The 19,666-nt window shown below is 41.0% G+C and overlaps 1 protein-coding gene across 1 annotated transcript; it reads right to left on the bottom strand.

Moving 5' to 3' along the window:
- Positions 1–1,726: 1,726 nt before the first annotated feature.
- aars1 (alanyl-tRNA synthetase 1) lies at positions 1,727–19,642 on the bottom strand. Its single transcript, XM_065956565.1, is given in 19 exon segments — positions 1,727–2,873; positions 3,907–4,020; positions 4,965–5,171; positions 5,255–5,368; positions 5,974–6,082; positions 7,611–7,795; positions 7,892–8,098; positions 8,271–8,384; positions 10,566–10,744; positions 10,834–10,978; positions 12,253–12,377; positions 14,055–14,205; positions 15,378–15,486; positions 15,813–15,958; positions 17,140–17,284; positions 19,452–19,513; positions 19,515–19,541; positions 19,543–19,590; positions 19,592–19,642. Coding segments are annotated over 19 exon segments (2,418 nt in total). The 3' UTR covers positions 1,727–2,693.
- Between the last annotated feature and the right edge of the window lie 24 nt (positions 19,643–19,666).

Genomic DNA, 19,666 nt, shown 5'->3' with positions numbered 1-19,666 from the left:
GATTTTCATGCCAGCTCAGTGATTGTTGTCTTGTCTCCAAACTTGGTCATCACTGATTATTATTTCCCTCAGGGATTAATAAAGCATTTCACAATTATAACCCCTCAGAAGTAGAATAAGGCCCAAAATGACTATTTTAATGCTGTAGCACCATGTCAATGCATTTAGCTCTTAATATTAGTAAACACTTAAAGGAGGTTTAATCTTTATTGTAGGAGCCAATTAAGTGTGTATTGTGTGTATATGTTTCTTTACTTAATTTAGACACTAGATGGTGATCACAGATGGTGGGGGTTAATTGGTGAGGTGGTAAGATCAGGTGTTTATAATTGACAAATGAACAGGAAGTCTGTTGGCATAGGTGGTGGGTGGGAACATGGTTTGTACGATATCTATTATAAGTAAAAGCATTTCTAAAAAATCAGATTTTTTTATAATTTAATGTTACAGTGAATTGCGTCTTTACTTTGAAACATCATTGGGGCGGCTGTGGTTCAGTTGGTAGAGACGGTCGCCTCAGCCGGAAGATCCAAGATCCAAGGTTAGATCCCCAGCTCCTGCAGCCACATGTCCGATGTGTCCATAGGCAAGAGACTTAACCCCGCTGCTTCATCTGCAGCGTGTGAATTTATACAAATTCAATTTCAATTTTCAATTCAATTTATTTTGTATAGCGTCAAATCATAACAAGTGTTATCTCAAGACACTTTACAAAAAGCAGGTAAAATACCTTACTCTTTTGTCTGTTAACATTACAAAAGAGCAGGTAAAAAGACCTTACTCATTGTTATGTTACAAAAAGCAGGTAAAAGACCTTACTTATTGTTATGTTACAAAAAGCAGGTAAAAGACCTTACTTATTGCTATATTACAAAGACCCGGCCTATCCATCATGAGCACTTTAGCAAAGCAGCAAAAGTTACAGTGGTAAGGAAAAACTGCCTTATTAAAAGGCAGAAATCTTCGGCCGGATCCCCAGCTCATGACGAAGCAGCTTTCACAGGCCTAGACTGCACCAGGGTTGGAAAGGGATAGGGGGAGAGATGGGATAAGACGAATCGATTAGTTACTGTAATACTGATGGACACTGTGTGACCTGTGTTGTAAAAGAGCTTTGAGTAGTCAGAAGACTGGAAAAGAACTATACAAGCTGAAGTCTATTTACCAAAGTTATTTCATTTTGGACATTTGTTTTGGATAAGCGTCAAGACCTATCCATAAAAAGTAGTTACTACATTTATTATGCTAATTGCTTGATCTATTGAGCTCTTGTTTTTAAAAAATATATATATTTAGTGATGACAAAATTCTATCTTAAATTGGTGAATATTTTATAGATTTAAGAAAGATACCATTAGCCATAAAGTACTGAAAACCATTGCAGGCATGTCATTAAAAAAAAAAAAAAAGGTAGTGTGTACCTGTTAATCATCCTGACTGACTTATTCTCCGACACTGATACTTCACAGACATCCAGCATGAAGAAACTGCACATCACTTCATCTTTAAATCAACACTTGTTAACACAGCTAATGAGTTTTACACCTCAATCATCTTTTGCTCAGTGATCCACATCTAATGATCTCAGAGTGACTTTGTGGTGTTGTTGATTAAATCTGAACTTTACTGAAGTTAAAGGTAACCTGTCCCTGTCTGTGTCTGGACCTGCAGGAAATCCATCACCAACACAAATCAATCAATGCCTGAGAAGAACAAAGAGGACATGCAGCATTTACCAGTCGTATTTATTCCAATCTCATAACGTGACATTTCTCCGACAGCAACAATGAAGGACATTTTCCACATTCTGCATTCAATCGATTTCAAATGTCAGCGGAATGAAGCGACACTGATTTATTATGACACAAATTAATGATCATTTATTCTATGAATGAAGTATTAATTTACTAAATTAAACCTGGGGACACACATGACAGATAACGGCTTGTTATTTGAAAAAAGATTAATGACACAGCTACAACTCATGGCCGACAAATCAAGGAGAGAACTGAGGCTTTCACTCACACAGACGGACGAAGACACTGTTCAGATTAGATCAGAAGATCAGCCAACACAGGACACACTGCGCACACTGTGCCTAAATCATTTAAGAGCGGGATTTGTGCTTCATTTTTCTTTCCCAGCTAACGTGGAAGCAGAAAATGAACCTGCAGGGGTTTTAAAGACAAAACCAGTGAAATGAGACAAACAGAGACATGGTGGAAGTATTTCATGATCAGGACACCGGTTTGATACAGAAAGTAAACAGGTTTAGTCACTTCACCTGAGCTGTATGGTACTGGCAGAAAGCTAAAACCATCAAAAGTTCTTCCCTTTTATTTTCATTTGTGGTGGGAATGAGATAATGACGGAGACACTACGATTACTTTCTCATCTTCTTTCTGTTAAGCTTTACTGCACGAGAGGATCTTCTTCTATATTCAAGCAATTTCCAAAGTGAATGATCTTACAGGATGCAATTATTGTGTAAAAAACAAGTGGCTCATTTAGTGCTGGCTGAGTGTCAGCGGTCATCTCTTGTTATTGCAGGAGTGGGAAACCAACCTGGAAGTTTTTATCTTTTCACCCTAAGAGAGAAGAAAAGAGGAAAGAGTGGGGAGGCTTGGAGGAGACTTGTTGGCTGGATTCTGACTCACGACTCCTCCGCCATCACAACAAATCCTCTCTCCGCCTCAGTTCTCTCCCAGTTTGAGCCGTGCAAACTCGTTGGCCACATCTAGTGCATCCTGCAGGGACTGTGTGTTCCTGCCCGTGGCCTGGGCCGACATGTTTTTGCCGCCTCCTTTGCCGTCCATCAGGGGGCAAATCTCCTGAACCCACTCGTTGGCCTTCAGACCGCGTTTGGACACTTCCTGAAGAGAGGAGGGGAGGTTAAAGACAAATCCAATACCATAAAGCCTGAGCACTGAGCAACTTAAACGTCACCGTTTCTGGCGTGCAAGTCTGCTGTGATACTTAATGCAATCTAATAAAGTAAGAAATTATACCTGATAAATTTAGTGTGGTTTTTTTATGCACATTTATGCAATTAAAAAGTAACAATCCATTTTTTGGGAACTTTAAGACCATTTCTACTCACAAGACAACCCCCATACTACTTTTTAGAAATGGGACCGATTCAATCTTTTATCGGTATCGGGTCCGATATTGATGTAATTTACATATCGGACTGACAGCGATGATCCTCGTCACCGATCAAGAAAGATCATTGGACACTTTAAACATTCTGAGCTTGCACAGTCTCTCTTTGAAGACGTTCAGACTGAACTGTAAGAAGTGTCCACAAATCGTCTCCATGACGACATTCAGACAAGATGGAGCAGCTCCTTCTAGATGTTAGAAAGTACAACTCTTACAATTCAGTTTGAAAGATTTAATTTGAAAAACCTGACAGCTGTTGCTGCTTCCTGTTTGTATGTGAAGCCAGTACAATGCAATACCAGGTTTACTACAGCTTTGTGGAGTCTTACACATAATACCAACGACAAAAACACTATTAGTCATAATTATAAAGATATCGGACTCAGTATCGGTATCTGTACATATGTATCAGAATCGGATGGGAACTGAAAAAAAGTGGATTGCTGCATCTCTACTACTTTTACTACCTTTGGTTAGCCCTCTGACAGAAACTGTGACAACAACATGAAAAAAAAGTAGAGATATCGAGTAGCTAAAGTGAAGTAACACGTTTCTCTATAACTGTACAAACAGATTGATGAACTGTAAATAACCTGGCTGTATTTGCGGTCACAAAAGTGCATGTCTCAGCATTTGATACTGGTGTATTAGCCATGGGTTTAAAGGAGAAAAAGCTCCTTTAAGTGTGCAAATCCATCTTTGTATAGATTAGGAACAATGTGACTGGACGGGCGGGTGTGTTACCTCTGGGACTTGACACAGGCAGATGATCTTGCTGGCCTCGGGGTCAATGGTGAAGAGCATCGCGGCGGTCTGAGGGGACTGAGTTTTCAGCAGCTTCAGCGAATCATTCAAAGCCTGAGAGGTGGAAGGAGAGAAAAAGTTAAATCATTATTGCAAAGTGTGAAAAAAAAGGATGTGAGAAAAAAAAAGTCTCCTTATCAGCACTATTGATGTCTCAAGGTCAGAAATAATGGGCCACAGAGCTGATTTGGTCCCGTGGCGATTACACAATGAGATAAGCTATGAGTCTGTCGGAGAACTGTGCACTAATGCAGAGCAACTGAATTTTAATTCTGTTTGTTTTATTTTGGTACAGCATGCTGATGAAGTGGTGGGGGTGATTTAAAGATGTCCTCTTGTCTGTGTTTGCAGGGTCCAGGTTTGTCCCGATGCCGGAATTTTAAATTTCAATATGATGCTACTTAAAGTCTCATGGTATCGATACATGATTTGATACAACAGCAACAAAAATAGAAGTCATAGGCACCCAATGTTGGGTCATTTCTTTGTTTTCAAAGATCAAAAAATGACTGAAAGATTGCGCATGTTTTATTGCAAACACATGGTATCTAAAAATATCAAATAAGCCCGTACTGAATTAGGAAAAAGGGTGTTCATGTATGCTGCTCCCTCTTCCTTGAATTGGTTGCAAGATACTTTAAATCTTCGGGAGCTGGTTTCCTTGAATGTTTTTAAAGATCGTCTTAATGATCTGGAGGCAGAAATATCTGACTATAGATGTGTTTAGCTAACTCGTATTGCCCTTTTTGATCGCTTTGTTGCTGATGACTTATGACAGATTCTGATGAATGGTTCTTTTTGTGATTCCTGTATTTAAGTGTTTTATGTCTGAAACCCTGTAATTGTGCTGCTGCCTGTCTTGGCCAGGACACTCTTGTAAAAGAGATTTTTAATCTCAATGAGACTTTTTCCTGGTTAAATACCGGTTAAATAAAATAAAACAAAGAAAATTGAAATAGCTTAAAAGGCTTTCCGATTGCAGAATTTCGGCCTCTCACCTTGGCCGACGCCCCGCTCTCCAGCACCATGACGAGCAGCGGTTGGTTGGGGCTGCTCGCGATCACCTCCTTGGTCTTCTCCAGGACCCTCTTCTGGATGTCAGCCTTGTAGCTGCGGTCCAGGTCATCCATGATCTTCTTCAGGCCCTTCAGAGTTTCCCTCATCTCGTCCTTCCTCCACTGAGAGATCACTGCTGTGCCTATCATCTGCAGAGAGGACGGACGCGGTGATGCCAGGGCTGAGGTTTCTTTTGGGACATGTTGGGACGTTGTGTCTTTGTTGGTCTTACCTCTGTCATGTCTGCGATCTCCTTCTGGATGTCCTTGTTTGGGGCCTTCTGCTGCTTCACCTTGACTCCCAGGGAGGACAGAGACTGTTGTAGGGAATCAGCTTTTCTCTGAGCCTGAGGGATGCGAGACACGAGAGGCGTGAGACAAGGGCAAACAGAGAAATGTTGAAACAAAAGAGCACAGCATGGGGAGCAATAAGGACAAAAAAAAAGAGAGCGAGAGAAAGAGGAGGCTCAAACGACAATTGTTTTCTAAAAATAGTGCAGATTAATGTGTCCTCGGGCCTGCAGAGAGAGGGAGAATGCAAAATGATTCTTTCTTTCTCCAAGTTCAACAAGTCAAACACAAGCTTCATTAAAGAGTCGGGCTGCTATTTCTCACTGCCGACCCAAAAAGGACAAAGCCTCTCTCAGTCTGAGCACATTTTAATTTGAGAATCGTATTTTTTTCATCACGAGTTGCAAGAAAAAGTCTGTGACTCTTTGACCACCATCAACATGCAATCTCTAAATTCAGTTTTAGCAGAAACTGTAGGAATAATAAATCCATGTGCTTTATTTAAATGCTTTATTTGTGTTAGAAGTGAAAGTGGATTTGTGAATACAAGCATGCTTCAGGCTGTGTGTGTGTGTGTGTGTGTGTGTGTGTGTGTGTGTGTGTGTGTGTGTGTGTGTGTGTGTGTGTGTGTGTGTGTGTGTGTGTGTGTGTGTGTCCTGACCTTCTGGGCCTCTGCTCCTGTCACAGCAACAATACGGCGGATGCCCTTAGCGATGGCCTCCTCCGAGACGATGACAAATGGTGCTGCGTGACCCGAGTTCCGCAGATGGCTGCAGATAAGAGAAACAACAGCACGTTACCAACGGGCTTACACAACTGTGGGAGGAGAGGGAGAGCGGCGAGGAGCAGGAGGAACACGAGCAGGGAGAGAAAAACATTACAGGACATCGGCAGCAGAAACAGGGGATGTTGGAAGTGGCTGCAGAGTTCAAGAACATCAAAGATGACTTCAGGAAGCCAGACAACCGTTCACTAAAATGGAATATGGGAGGAAAATAGGGTTGTTGCCATGCCAGTATTCGGCAAATGATGGGAAAGTTGTTGGTTTTAATTACAAAATAATAATGTAAATAAACTCCAGTGCACTGTTTAAATTACACAAATACATAGGCAATGTTTTTGCACCTAAAGGTCGCCAATGTTTTGAGCAATTTAGACAGCAATCTCTCCTTTTCTCTAGCAGCTTTAAGTTTAAAAAAAGACTGAAGATCTGTAGTTTTTTTTAAAGCTTCAGCACTTTTACGAGGCTTTAGATGACGGAAATGACAGGTTGTAGCGTTTTTAAACAAGTGGTCTTGAAAAGGATCAGTGTAATGACCATTGTGCCAACCAACCATATCAAACAATGTCTCCTCCAGAGATTAATTCAGAACCAGCTCCAACTAATGTACTTGAGCACCTGTGCATGTTATAAAATAATTAATTTCAACCCCAAAAACTACTGAAAAGAGATGAGGAGTGTTGCTAAAATCTACATAAGAGAGAAAGTCTCTGCATTCAGGGTGAATATTAAAGCCAGGAGCAGACAATGTAGAAGTCGATGGAGCAAATCTAATCGCTGGATTAAGCTCTGCACAGTAACACAAGTGTCGCACTGTTAAATCCACAAATCCAATTCATGAGTTGTGCTTTACACAACACCAGGTCTGGGGGGCAGGTCTGACACCTTCCAAAACTGATGAATTCATGCAGTTGCAGATTTTCTTTTCCAACACTTGTTCTCTAGTTTAATTTAAGCACTTTTGCACACGAGACACACGCCTGAACATCGACAGTAATCACCAGCAACACTTTCCATTTCATGGTAAACATATAAGCCCTAAGAGGTTTCCATTTCCCATCCAGCCGTGTTTTTTATTCTGTCGCTTTACTCATTTGTAAAAGTTTACACACAAACACACACATTAAACAAACATGATCTGAGTGTTATGATGACACACAGTCACAGGGCATGCAAGTCTTGAAGCTGTGAGGCTGACTCAGTGCGAGCATGGCCGCAGCAAAGCACAACAGGAGTAAACATCAACATAATAACGTCGAACACAAAGGCAGAGAGCAGGAGAAAATGATTTACAGCTTTTTAAACGTTCTTACAGAAAGTTTGTGAGTCTCGCCCATAACATTGTGGATTACAATGCTTCATTCTTTAACCAGGAGTATGTTTCTCTTTGTGACAGTTCTGCAGTCAGCTTTATATTTTAGTACAAACACAGCAGGGTGAAGGTGACTGAGCTTTCGACTATATGAACTGTGTGCATGCTGTGTCTCATGTAAAATAGAAGAAAGCATCACACTCACGTTCCACCGCAAAACTCGATGGAGGTGAGAGAACCAGCAGCACTCTCTGGGTCCTTCAGCAGCTCCTCCACGGGGATACCAATAGACACAACTCGGACGGGGTCGGGGTAGGTCTCGTCAAACACGGCACGCAGACCCTGGATGGCTTTGGCTTCTGCGAGTGGGGCGTCCATGGCATACACCTCCTGCAGGGAGCACAGTGTGGGGGGAGAGTCAGCTGATGAATATATTCAACTTTAACTGTTTAAACTTTTAACCAGGATTATTGAGAGTGTTTCAACCTTATTATCTCTTATGAGAGCACAGGCAATCTCCTCAGTCCGTCGGACCTCCCCGGTGCTCAGCGCACCTTTAGCTGTGAAGTCAAAGCGAAGACGGTCTGCAGCGACCAGGGAGCCTCTCTGGTCTGCCTCCCCTAAAACCCCCCGAAGGGCGAAGTTTAAGATGTGCGTGGCGGTGTGGTTGCTCATGATGGGCCTACGACGAGCCTTTAAAAAAAAAAAAAGAATATGACAGATCTTTGTCAGGGTTATACATCAGAGGGATTAAAACAAAAAGAGCTCCTAACCAGGATACGTCTATTTTTATATAAAGAAAAAGGATCTGACTGAACTATATCCTATGAGATGGTAAACAGACATATCCTGCAGATGTTCTCACCTCATCAACACGTAAGGTAACGCGGTCTCCAACCTTCAGTGTGCCATAAACTGTCCCCACGTGGAGAACAAAACCGCCTCGGACCTGCGTGTTCTTCACTGTGAACTCTGTCCGCTGCCAAGACACAAAGAGAGGTGGAGACACAGCATGGTCAGACATTAACTGTTTAGAGAAAACAAAGATTTGAGACCTCGTTAGAAGACTTTCTTATACAGCGATCCACCAGAACATTATGACCACCTGCCTAATGTCGTGTAGGTCCCAGAGGTGGGAAAATGTTTTTATTTATGTGAGATTCTTATCTGGCAAGATTTTAAATATATATATTTTTTTGGGCTAATCAGTCACTCCCTGCTAAGTTAGCTCTTTAATTCAGTAGAATGCCAAATGGAGCAGCAAGAAATTCAGCCGGTCTCAGAGATGACTGGAGTCGATCCTGAAGTATGCAAATTCAAAAACAGACTCTGAATCAGGAATCCAGAATCGTTTTCAATCGAAAAAAGATTCAAATCGTGATCCCAAGAATCAAAATCTAATTGAATCGTGAGACACCCAAAGGTTCCCAGCCCTCGTAGGTCCCCTTCTCTTCGCCCACAATCAGCCCTGACCCAACGTGGCACTGTGTGCTCCAACATCTTTCCATCAGAACCAGCATTCACTTTTCAGCAGTTTGAGCTCTTATAGCTCTTCTGTTGGGTCAGACCATAAGGGCCAATTTTCTCAACACATGTTTCAAAGCGCCCATGACCCCTCTTTGGACCACTTTCAGAAGGTACTGAGTACTGACCACCGCAGATCAGAAACACCCCACAAAGGCTGTAGAGTCAACGATGCTCTGACCCAGTCGTCAAAGTGGTTCACATTTTTCCTGCTTCAATCACATTAACTTTAAGGACAAAATGTTCACTTTCTGTACGTTGTTACTATAAAGAGATAATCAAGGTTATTCACTTCACCATTCAGTGGCCATTATGTCACGACTGAGCCGTGTCTGTATCTTGCATGTATTTTGTTTCAGCATTTGGAGATTAAATATACATTTTGTAGAAGTTTTTGAAATGTCTTGAAGAAAAGAGACAGAACGGCTTCCTTCACATCGTCAGTAAAACTGACATTTAACAGAAAACAGCAGTTATTTGAGTCTTTTGTATTTCTGACATTAAAATTATGTTTAAAGACAGATGGTCTTCTGCAAACTGTGAAGTTAAAGTGTTTTCATGCCATTCATTCAGTAAGACAAAGTTGAAAACAGATCTTTTTTTTCTATGTTCCTGTCAAAATGGTTCTTTTTCATTTGGCAGCCTTTGTTGTCTAACAGAAGGTCTTTCTGCCTGCAGGCTTTATTTCCACCTTCCATCAAACACAACCAGCCGTGTTTAAATTAATGTTGAACACCAGCTGAGTCATTGTGTGATTGTCTTGCCTGCATAATTGAAAGATACAATGGGATTTAATTAAAGCTTTGATATAAACCTGGATTTTTGTGTCTGCAAAGTGACGGCTGTGTACTGCAGCACACCAGTTCAGAAAAATACCCTTAAAAGGCCTCGTGTCCACCTAGCGTTTTTTTTCTGAGGGTCTTTTTTCAATTGTTTTCAATGAGTAGAGAGCGGTTACAGCAGTAGACGGCCGCCTGGCGATAAAGCACAGCGCGGAGCTACACAGAATTGAAAATCTTTAAACTTTTCAAAAGGCGCTGTTGACATCACTGGTGCTCTTTTCCAAATGTATGATATTCCCTGTATTTTTTGTCGCCAACGGAACGTGTCTGTTTGCTCAGAAAACATAATGCAGCCGTTTAATTACGTGCACAGAGATCTTAGCGGTTGCATGCAGACACTCTTTGCACCTTGCAGCAGTCACAGTATAGAAACGTCACTTCCCCTCCCATTGGCTCAAGGTGAATTCTCCGGAGAATATCCTGCTGCGGAAAAAATACTAGGGGTCTGGCAAGATGATAACATCAGAATGTAAAGATGTTTCTGTTTGCGTTCACACATACAGCTCCTCCTGGAAATATTAGGAGTTTTTCAGGAGTTTACTTCAAGTTTGAAAGCCCTATAAGAGACAGGACGTGCAGCGCTTTTCTTCTCAGAACACAAACGTTTCATGCAAGCTCACCAGAGCACACAGCCAGAACTTTTCTGACCGTAAAAAACACCATGTGGACGCGGGGCCTAAGGGCTTTTAATACCACAGAGCTTGCAGGGAATGTATTAAAACATTGTTAATAACATTATTGGAGCTCAGTACAAACCACAGACTCTCACACACATCTCTCTTTGTTTCACTTACATCGTCTGTGCTGTCGTCCTCTCGCAGCATGTAGCCCTCGTCAAATGTCTGTCCGCCCTGCTCTGCGTAAAAGGTCGTCTGGTCGAGCAGAACGCCACACTGCTGCCCCGTCGTCACCTCGTTACAGAAGGCACGGTCACGGCGGAGGGCGAGGACTGTGGCGGTGGTCTGCTCGAAGGCTACACAAGAAGATAGGATCAGGGTTAGAGTGAAAAACGTCCCAGAAAAATACAGAAAATGAACTCATGTAGGAAGGAAAATCACTGACCATAGTTTCCGTTTTGGTCCGAGCTGTACTTGTATTTAGGAGAGTCGTCTGAGGCGGGAATCTTTTTGTTTCTCAGCTCTTCAATGGCGTAGATGTCCAACATGATGTGGTCCTCGTCTCCTGCACCCTTACCCTGGGATTTCAACTACACACAAACACACACACTGGGCTGTTATATACTGTAGGTACTAGGGGTGCATTATTAAATAATAATAATCGGTTACAACATTTTTTTAATCGATAATCGTTTTGTAGTCCACATTTTTGTAAATGTTTCTTGTTGCATTGTGGGTTCTAGGATAGGCCTAATTCAAAACAGAAAAAAGGAGCACACTCAAACAGAAATAAAACTTCAGGTGCACGAGCGCAAAAAGAAAATAGATGACAAACAAAGCAATGATAAAGGCTCTGTGCTGAAACGCGTCCATTGTTGATCCGTATGCTGCTACCATAACGAAAATATCCCTTTAATTTACCCCTTTATGAATTCACAATGAACAAAAAGTCCCAAACAAACGAAATATGCAATATGATCTAAGAAAGTTCAGTTGAAATTGTCTTTTTAGTCCACAGAAAAAGAAGGACTTTCACTTTAGTGATTACCGCTTTACCCTGCCACACCAAAGACCGCTATAATAACGGTCCTGAACAGGCCAGAATGGGAACTCTTGACTGTTGTCTAACTCTGTTTGTTTGTGTTATTCTCTGTTTTTCTGTGGATAAATGTTCTTTGGTGGGACTTCTCTGTCGGACAGTAACAGTGCTGTGAAAAAGAATTTCCCCTCTGGGACAATAAAGTCTAAAGTCTAAAGTCTATCCAGGACAGAGCAGCATAACTAGATGTTTTCCTATATTTTGGAACCCATGTCTGTTGAAGTAAGAAATTTCCTAATTTGAACATTAATACAAAGTAGGCCTATTACTAACAATTATTAAAATCCTGAAGATTCAAATTAATCAATAGATACAGTTGGCATCGCGTCATAGTTGGGGGCGGGGCATCCCGTGGGGGAAAAGAATCACTACAAAACGTTTACTCGAGTACTCGCTTTAACAATGGTAAGAGTAATCGAACATGTTGCATTTCTGCACCCCTAGTAGGTACAGATACAAATAACACCTAAGATGACACTTACACAACCACACGAGCAGAACAGTGGACTCAAATAAACACTATTTATGAAATAAATAAATAAAGTTCAAGGCTGTGAAGTAAATGAAGGTTTAGTTATACATCAGGTGCATGGTCTCTGATTCTTATTTACAGTGCAATACTGAAGAATGCTGACACAAGGTAAAATAATATCCCCGTGGGAGAGGACACAAAACAGTGTTTCCCCTCACGGAGCAGTGAAATCCTCATTTAAACAATCTGTAACTTTAAGAAGTTTTCCTCCATCCCTCCTGTCATCTTCTCACCTGTGCCGCCTTCTTCTCCTCCTCAAAAGCAGCCAGGTCCACCATCATGCCTTTCTCCTCTGCGATGAGGGACGTCAGGTCCAGAGGGAAGCCGTATGTGTCGTACAGCAGCCATGCTGTGTCACCTGGAAGCACAGACAAAACGAGACGAAATGTTTGGGCTATATGTCCGAGAGGTTTCTGTCTGAAGCTACAATGCCAAAGAAACTCTTAAAGGTGGAGTCAGGAACATTGTTTGTCGCAGTTTGTAAACACAACATTCAAACTGGGCCACCAGGAGCTCACACTCACTGAAGTATGTGGTCTGTAAGTTTACTGCTTGTACCAACACTGCATGCTACCGCATACTAGCACAAGCTAATCGCTGGTGTGTGGTACCTGCCTGTCCAACAGAAAGCAGGCTAACTCTGCATTTGCACTTGAAGTGCACATTTGCACACCTCCACTTTGCACTTTAATAACTTGAATTTCCATTCTAGTATGGGCTCTTGACTGATTTTATTGCGCTGTTTTTATTTGGTTTTATATTTTGCTGTGTAGTCTGATTTTTTTAAATGTGTTTTGGTCCATGTTTTATGGCGATGTTGTCCTTGTGTTTCTTGTCTTCTGTGTGCTCCTGTTGCAACGCAAATTTCCCCTTGTGGGACAATAAAAAAAATCTGAATCTGAATCTGAAATCTGAATCCTCAGGTAAAAGCCAACACAAGGTTCACCCTTGCTTTGGAACAAGCTGGGTATCGCCTCAGTGAGATTATATTTTCCTCTTTTTTGCCGCTACATCCACATCCATCGTATTCGCTAGTTTGAATAACATCCAATCACTGTATTGTATGCACCCTTATACTCACCTGCGTGCCGTCATTGGCTGGGGCAAACACATTTGGCTGGGGCGATCCACCAAGAAACGTCCAAAATCAACGAAAAAAAAACGTTAAAAAACCCAGGCAGAGGACAGAGTCTCTGCAGACACAATCACCACCACACATGTATCGAGGCCCAGAAGTGATGATTGAGTGGCTTTACTTTTAGGAAAAGTCTATATTCTATTTTTTTTAGGAATAGGCGACTGACACTTCCTTTGAATGAAACTGTAATAATGTTATTTTTGACCTATTTTTTTTTGATAAACCAGTCAAAAGTTAAATGTGAAAAACACAATATTTACAGTGTCTGTTCATTAGTCTAATCTTTCTTAGACTTAGACTTTCTTTATTGTCATTCAAACTTGTACTTTACAATGCAGATAAGAACGAAATTTCGTTGCATTTGGCTCGTTGTAGTGCAGGATAAGAACAGCAGCATGTATTTACATCTAAAAATAAGGTGCAGTTCAGCAGTCTAAATGTGATGACACTGTTTTATTGATTTGTATTTTATCTTTGCAGCATTCCTGCTTTTTCTAGATGAGTGCTGCCATAAGAAGCTGCCACTCACTGGGACAGAGAGGAACATGATTTACAACCATTTAAAATAGATTTAAAAAAAAAGGTTGGACATTTTGGATGTTAGTCAGATTGATGACTGAATAAAGGAATCCATAAAGGAGGGGGGATTTAATTAGGTTCAAACTATATAGGTAAGAAACGAATGAAGTTGTGCAAAGAGAAATTGTTGGGAAAATAAAGAGTAAATAGTGCACATCACCTTTTATACATCATAAACATACAATATGTTACAGCAGGTTCGATGTCAGTCAGAATGGCTTAAAGAACGTCAAGCTGTGAGACAAAAGGAGTCCTCTTTAAAGAAACTGAAGCCTCAACGCATGAGACATTATCATCATCAAACTGTTCGTGTCTCACCTGGGATGGTCTTGCAGTCTGCCAGGCTCATGATCTTCCTATCGAGGATACGGCGCCCCCTGCTGAGGGTTTTCAGGAACTGCGTCTCCTCCTCATTAATAACTTCCTTCACCATTTCTGGGTCTTTCTTCAACTCGGGGAACGCATCCCCCTGGAGAACGTGAATAAAAGATGAGGATCAGAGAGAGCACGAGAGAGAGAGAGAGAGAGAGAGAGAGAGAAGGGCAAAAAAAATACAAGATGGAAGAGATGTGTTGAATAGTGATGGATCCTATATGCCCGTGCTGCAGTAAATATAGGAGGAAAGGGTATCTGCACACTTTTTGTATTCAAGTTAATCCATTTTAAATGACAAAGTCAAGTCTAAACCTTTCTCTCTACACAGCAGAGGAATTAAAAACCGCCACACGTCTTAGCCAAAAGTGTGTTTTTTTATTTCGTTTTTTGTAGCTTGATTGCTAAATAAACAAATGCACATAAACAGAAACAGGCCATGAAAACCATTTATGCAACCAACTACAACCAAGTGGCAAAAAACTAAATGATGTTGAGACAAACAAAAACAACAAACATGACTGAGGGGTTGGTTAAATTTAGCAGAATGTCAGCATTCTGTATTATTCAACCGTTATTAAAGGATATGTACATAAGATATTGATTCCGTGATTAAAGCCATACATTCACAAGATTTAAGTCGTTATTTTTCGTCTTTAGTTTTTTCTGTAGAGCAGCAGCTGCCTGTACTAACATGAGAAACGTGGAGCATCTTTTGAAGTTATACTTTAGTAAAAGTTTCACAAATAAGGAAATACTTCCTCGTGTAGTCTGTAACATTGACAGAGTGTGAACTCTCTGTGGAATGAGCTGCTTTAAGGCCTCTAAATATCTGATTAGTTGTGTTGGGGCTTTACTTATGCAGATATGAAACTACACATTATTTAGGCACATCAGTATCACATTCTCATAACTATCAGGACCCTGAAAAGATAAATAAACCTCTCTGAAGAAAGAACCACACTGACTGAGGAAAAAGTCTCTTTTGTGGCAGAGGAAGGCTTTGAGGGTTCTCCTTTCATCATTTTCACAGGAGGATGGCTGCTCTTCTGATACAACCTTTCAGAATAATAATTTTAACACTTTTTTTCTTTTTAATCACACTACTAGTATTAGAGGAGTACTGGGGCAAGAAGTAGGGTATTGAAACATCTCTAAATTTAAATCGGCTTGGAAATAATTGTATCCAAAACGACCTGTGTATGTATCTGGCACTTTAAGGTGAACAGTCTAAAACTGCAACAATCAGTCACCCTAAACTAAACTCACCAGGGAATCGACCACCACATCAACCAGAGAGGCGAAAAAGCCTTTCTGAGCCCCCAGCTTCTCATGGGAATAACGGACAGCACGACGCAGGATCCTCCTCAACACGTACCTTAAGACAGTGCAAACAAAAAATTACAAAACAAGGCAGAATAAAACATACCAGAAAAACATTGCATTTGGCATTCGGAGGCACGCTTTATAAAACCTCCTTTTATTTGGAAGATCTAACTTTTATACCAAACTCACCTACCGTGTTGAAAGCACCAAAAAGAACAAAGACCAACTTTGTAAATACATTTCACTTAAAGGACGAGCAGCTGAATCAATGGGAAGCATTTCTGAATTCTTGAACTATAATCAGAAAAGTCAAAGTTTGCTACAGATACTACAGATGCTTTTTCAGCTCAGTAATTCCATCGTCTAAGGTCATCTCACCCTCTTCCTGTGTTGTCTGGCCGGCCTCCATCTGAGAGGGCGATGGTGATGGTGCGGGCGTGGTCAGCCAGTACACGGTAAGCCATGTCAATACCATCAGCATCCTCAGCACCTACTTTACCTGTGTAAGGTCGAGCACCTGTACCCTAAAACACACACAAGTTATATTAGAACTGAGAATTAGATATTATCTCAAATACCATCTGATCTACCTACATGGATTTGTGTCATAAATGTGTCAGACCAGATTTATAGATTACATTATAGTGAATGCTGTTATTATAAACTGTGTTCTTCCTTAAGTTTTAGTTAGGTGTGGGGCGCGCTGGTGGCGCAATGGTTAGGGCGCACGTCCCATGTATTGAGACTCTCGTCTCGACCGGTAGGCCCGGGTTCGCTTCCACCCATGGCCCCTTTCCGCATGTCATTCCCCGCTCTCTCTCTCTGGTTTCCGACTCTATCCACTGTCCTATCTCTGCATTAAAAAGGCACGAAAAGCCCAAAATAAATCTTAAAAAAAAAAAAAGTTTTAGTTAGGTGTGAATTAATACTACACCAGCATGTGACCAAAATGACTGTTCAAAGCATACATCCATTACCTGAGACCCTCTACACTATTGTTTAAATATCTGTCAGCTTTCTTACTAGTTTGAAGTGCTGGCTTCTCTGACAACAATGCAGCAGCCAGTATGTCCTCCTTCTAACTTTAGATTCTGGTCCTGAATGCTCTGGATTTGTTTGGACCAGATAAGGTAGGTGCTTTTAAAGCACCCCCACACCTTGGACATACCTAGGTTTGTCAGGCAAACAGCAAACCAACAGGTGTTGCAGCGATGGAAGCGGGCAAGAGAAGTGGTTGAGATAGAAGTGATTGTACCCGACCTAAAAAGCCTCTGCATGTTTCTAATAAGCTCCACAAGCAGAAACGTGCTCAAACTAGGATCAATATTTGAGATGCTTTTGGAAAATGGAGAGAGGTTAGAACGCAGAAATGTTTACAGACCCATGCAGAGCTGGATAAACACTGAAGCTTCAGATTCTAAAACATGGCAACCCGCATGCACATTGACTCTAGGGAGTAGGGGGCGGGGGGAGACAGCTCACTGCAATGTTTTGAATCTGGACTGCAGTACCCATTTTAAACACTAGGGGCCCAAGTTACAGATTGGTCCTTTAAGTAGCTGATAGTTTATTGAACCAAAGATCTTCCTCAATTCTAATTTACTTTTCCCTCATTAAATGGAGGATGTAGTTAATTATTGCTTTGCTCTATTTTCTGCTTTGTGTTTTCATTCTGTTACACATCAGGTGTTTTTTTTCCCTGTACCTTCTGAATGGCTTTGAAGTAAGGGATGAAGAGGTCAGTGTCGTAGTTCGACATCTTGTTCTGTAGCACGGACACCAGCCGCTCCAAACCCATCCCCGTGTCGATGCTCTTTTTAGGGAGGGGCTTCAGCTCTGTTTCTGATTCTCTAAAAAAAAGGCAAGACAGGAAACAGAGACTGATTTAATGATTGATTTGTGTGTGAATGAACTTTTAATTGAAGAAGTTTTGTTCTGGCACAGCACACGTTTCTTACTTTGTGCTTGAATTGTGTTTGAATTTCATAACAGGACTTTCATTCTACAGTGGAGTTGACAAGTTCTCATACTGCTAAGATGAACAGCTATAACATCAAAACACTTGATAGCAAAAAAGCTGAACACGTCTGCACAGGTGACTGGGTGTTCAGGAAGCGAGTGCACAACACAAAAGAATAAAAGGTGTGTACAGATTCTTTCACCCTTAATTTAGGATTAGAGAAGTGTTTAGATTTGTTGTTGTAAAGCCGACTGTTGCTTGAACACTTTTTAAAATCAGTCAGGAAAGCCAACAAGTCGAGTCAATTTGTTTGTTTTTTGCTGAAAGAGTTGGCGGACAGTAATTCGGAGTTTGTGGTGACAGAAAGATGTTCAGCCCGTTTTGTGGAACTCATTTGAGGTAGATTACTCAGTTTTGGTTTCTGTGGACATTCTCTTGAACTTTTGAAGTATCCAGCATCGTTGAGGTCTGCAAATAACTCCATCCAGAACTGAGACCTATATAAATCAATAACATCTTTTATGTATGTATATATATGGTTAACATAAATATTAGGGCTGGGCACGTTACGCATTAACTAATTAATTAATTATCACCGACAATTATTTCATCTCGCATTAACGCAGTTTTTATTATTTATTTTCTTTTTGTAAAAGTCTGTTGCTCACTGGGTTTTATTTTATAAAATTCCATCGTGAGTGAGCCTAGTATGTTGCTTACTGCTGCGGCGCTCACAGGAAAGAGGAAACAGTCAGAAAAGAATTGGCGGATAATCAAGCATGGAGAAATGTACAAAACTTTTACATTCCCATTTGCATTTTAAAGTTCTTCCAGACGGCGCAGTCGACAGAGCCGAAGTTATTTGTAACCACTGCGAAGTTGAATTTTCTTATCACCGGAGTACTTGATAAGTACTCCAAAATATGTTGCAGCCAGAAACTCAGGCGGACGCTGAAAGGTCGTTTCACTTGTCTTCACTTTATTTAAGCGTTTAACAAAGACCCAGTACCTTCATTCACTCTGCCTACGAGTCTCTTCAGCTGCTGAATAATAACTACAGCTTTCTTGCTAACTCCGGAGCATCACAAACTCAAACTGAACTCCTGCATGGCACTGTCACTCACAGACTCCACCTAGTGGTGTAGATTATGCAGGCGCATTTAATTAATAACATGTCAACATCAACTGCTTAACATTAGCAACTTTGAAGATGAATTCAAAAAGATTATAAACTAAAGAATTTCAAAATGACAAGTACAACAAACATATGTTTGTGGGGTTCCCGAATAACCAAACAATAAACATCAATGTTCTCAATGACCTGTCACACTCTCCCCCACTTGTCCTGACATTTTCATTATACCTCTTAGCTTAAAACCTTTCTGGGCATTTTTTTTTAATATAACAAACAGGATGACATTATGCCCCTTGCAGTGGCAATAAGCTTTAGTTTTGTATTTATTTGCTTTGATTACATTGTTTAAGTTGAGAAGCACAATAAAAGTTCATTATGGATTTTGCGTACAAGTATAGTAGTTGTATAGCAATTAATCGTGATTAATTACAGGAACTCATGCGATTAAAACTTTTTAATCGTTGCCCACCCAGCCCTGATAAAAATTAATTAATTCATTAAAATTAAACTATCCGCCAAGTCTTTCTGCCAAAACAAACAAACAAACCCCTCACTCAATCACTGTCAAGAAACAGTAGTTTGTAAATATGTTAGGGACTCCCGTCTGGCATACATAGTCTACCACTGTGAGGAGCATATGTGAACAGACAGGTCAGGAGAATCTACACAGCAGTCCTCCTGAAATGATCTAGATATTTTCAGGAGTGTATGTGTGAAAACAACTTAAGAGAATCAAGATAATCGTCCACATTCAGATGCTCTCATATCTTACCTGCTTGGTTAGGTTTGCATTCGCCCCCTTAGTGTTTTATTGTTTCTGCAGATGTCTGTTTACACTGATAAATTAATTCAGTAGATAAATATACCATCCTGCTCATGTTTTTTAAACATACTCTGATCAGAATGTGTTTCAGTCTGTTACCTATTGAACTGGATGAACACCAGGTTCCAGATTTCCAGCACGTTGGGATCGTCCATGTTCACCCAGGTGAGAGGCGTCTCTCCCTCCGATAGCGGTCGTAGTGGATCTCACTGCAGGGACCACAGGGACCGGTGTCTCCCCATCTCCCAGAAGTTGTCCTTCATGCTGCCGGGCAGGATGCGAAGCCTCATCCATCCTGAAAGAAACACACAAGC

The sequence above is a fragment of the Labrus bergylta genome, chromosome 7 (genome assembly GCF_963930695.1).
Source record: "Labrus bergylta chromosome 7, fLabBer1.1, whole genome shotgun sequence".
Lineage (NCBI taxonomy): Eukaryota > Metazoa > Chordata > Actinopteri > Labriformes > Labridae > Labrus > Labrus bergylta.
This window is presented reverse-complemented; position numbering and strand designations above follow the sequence as displayed.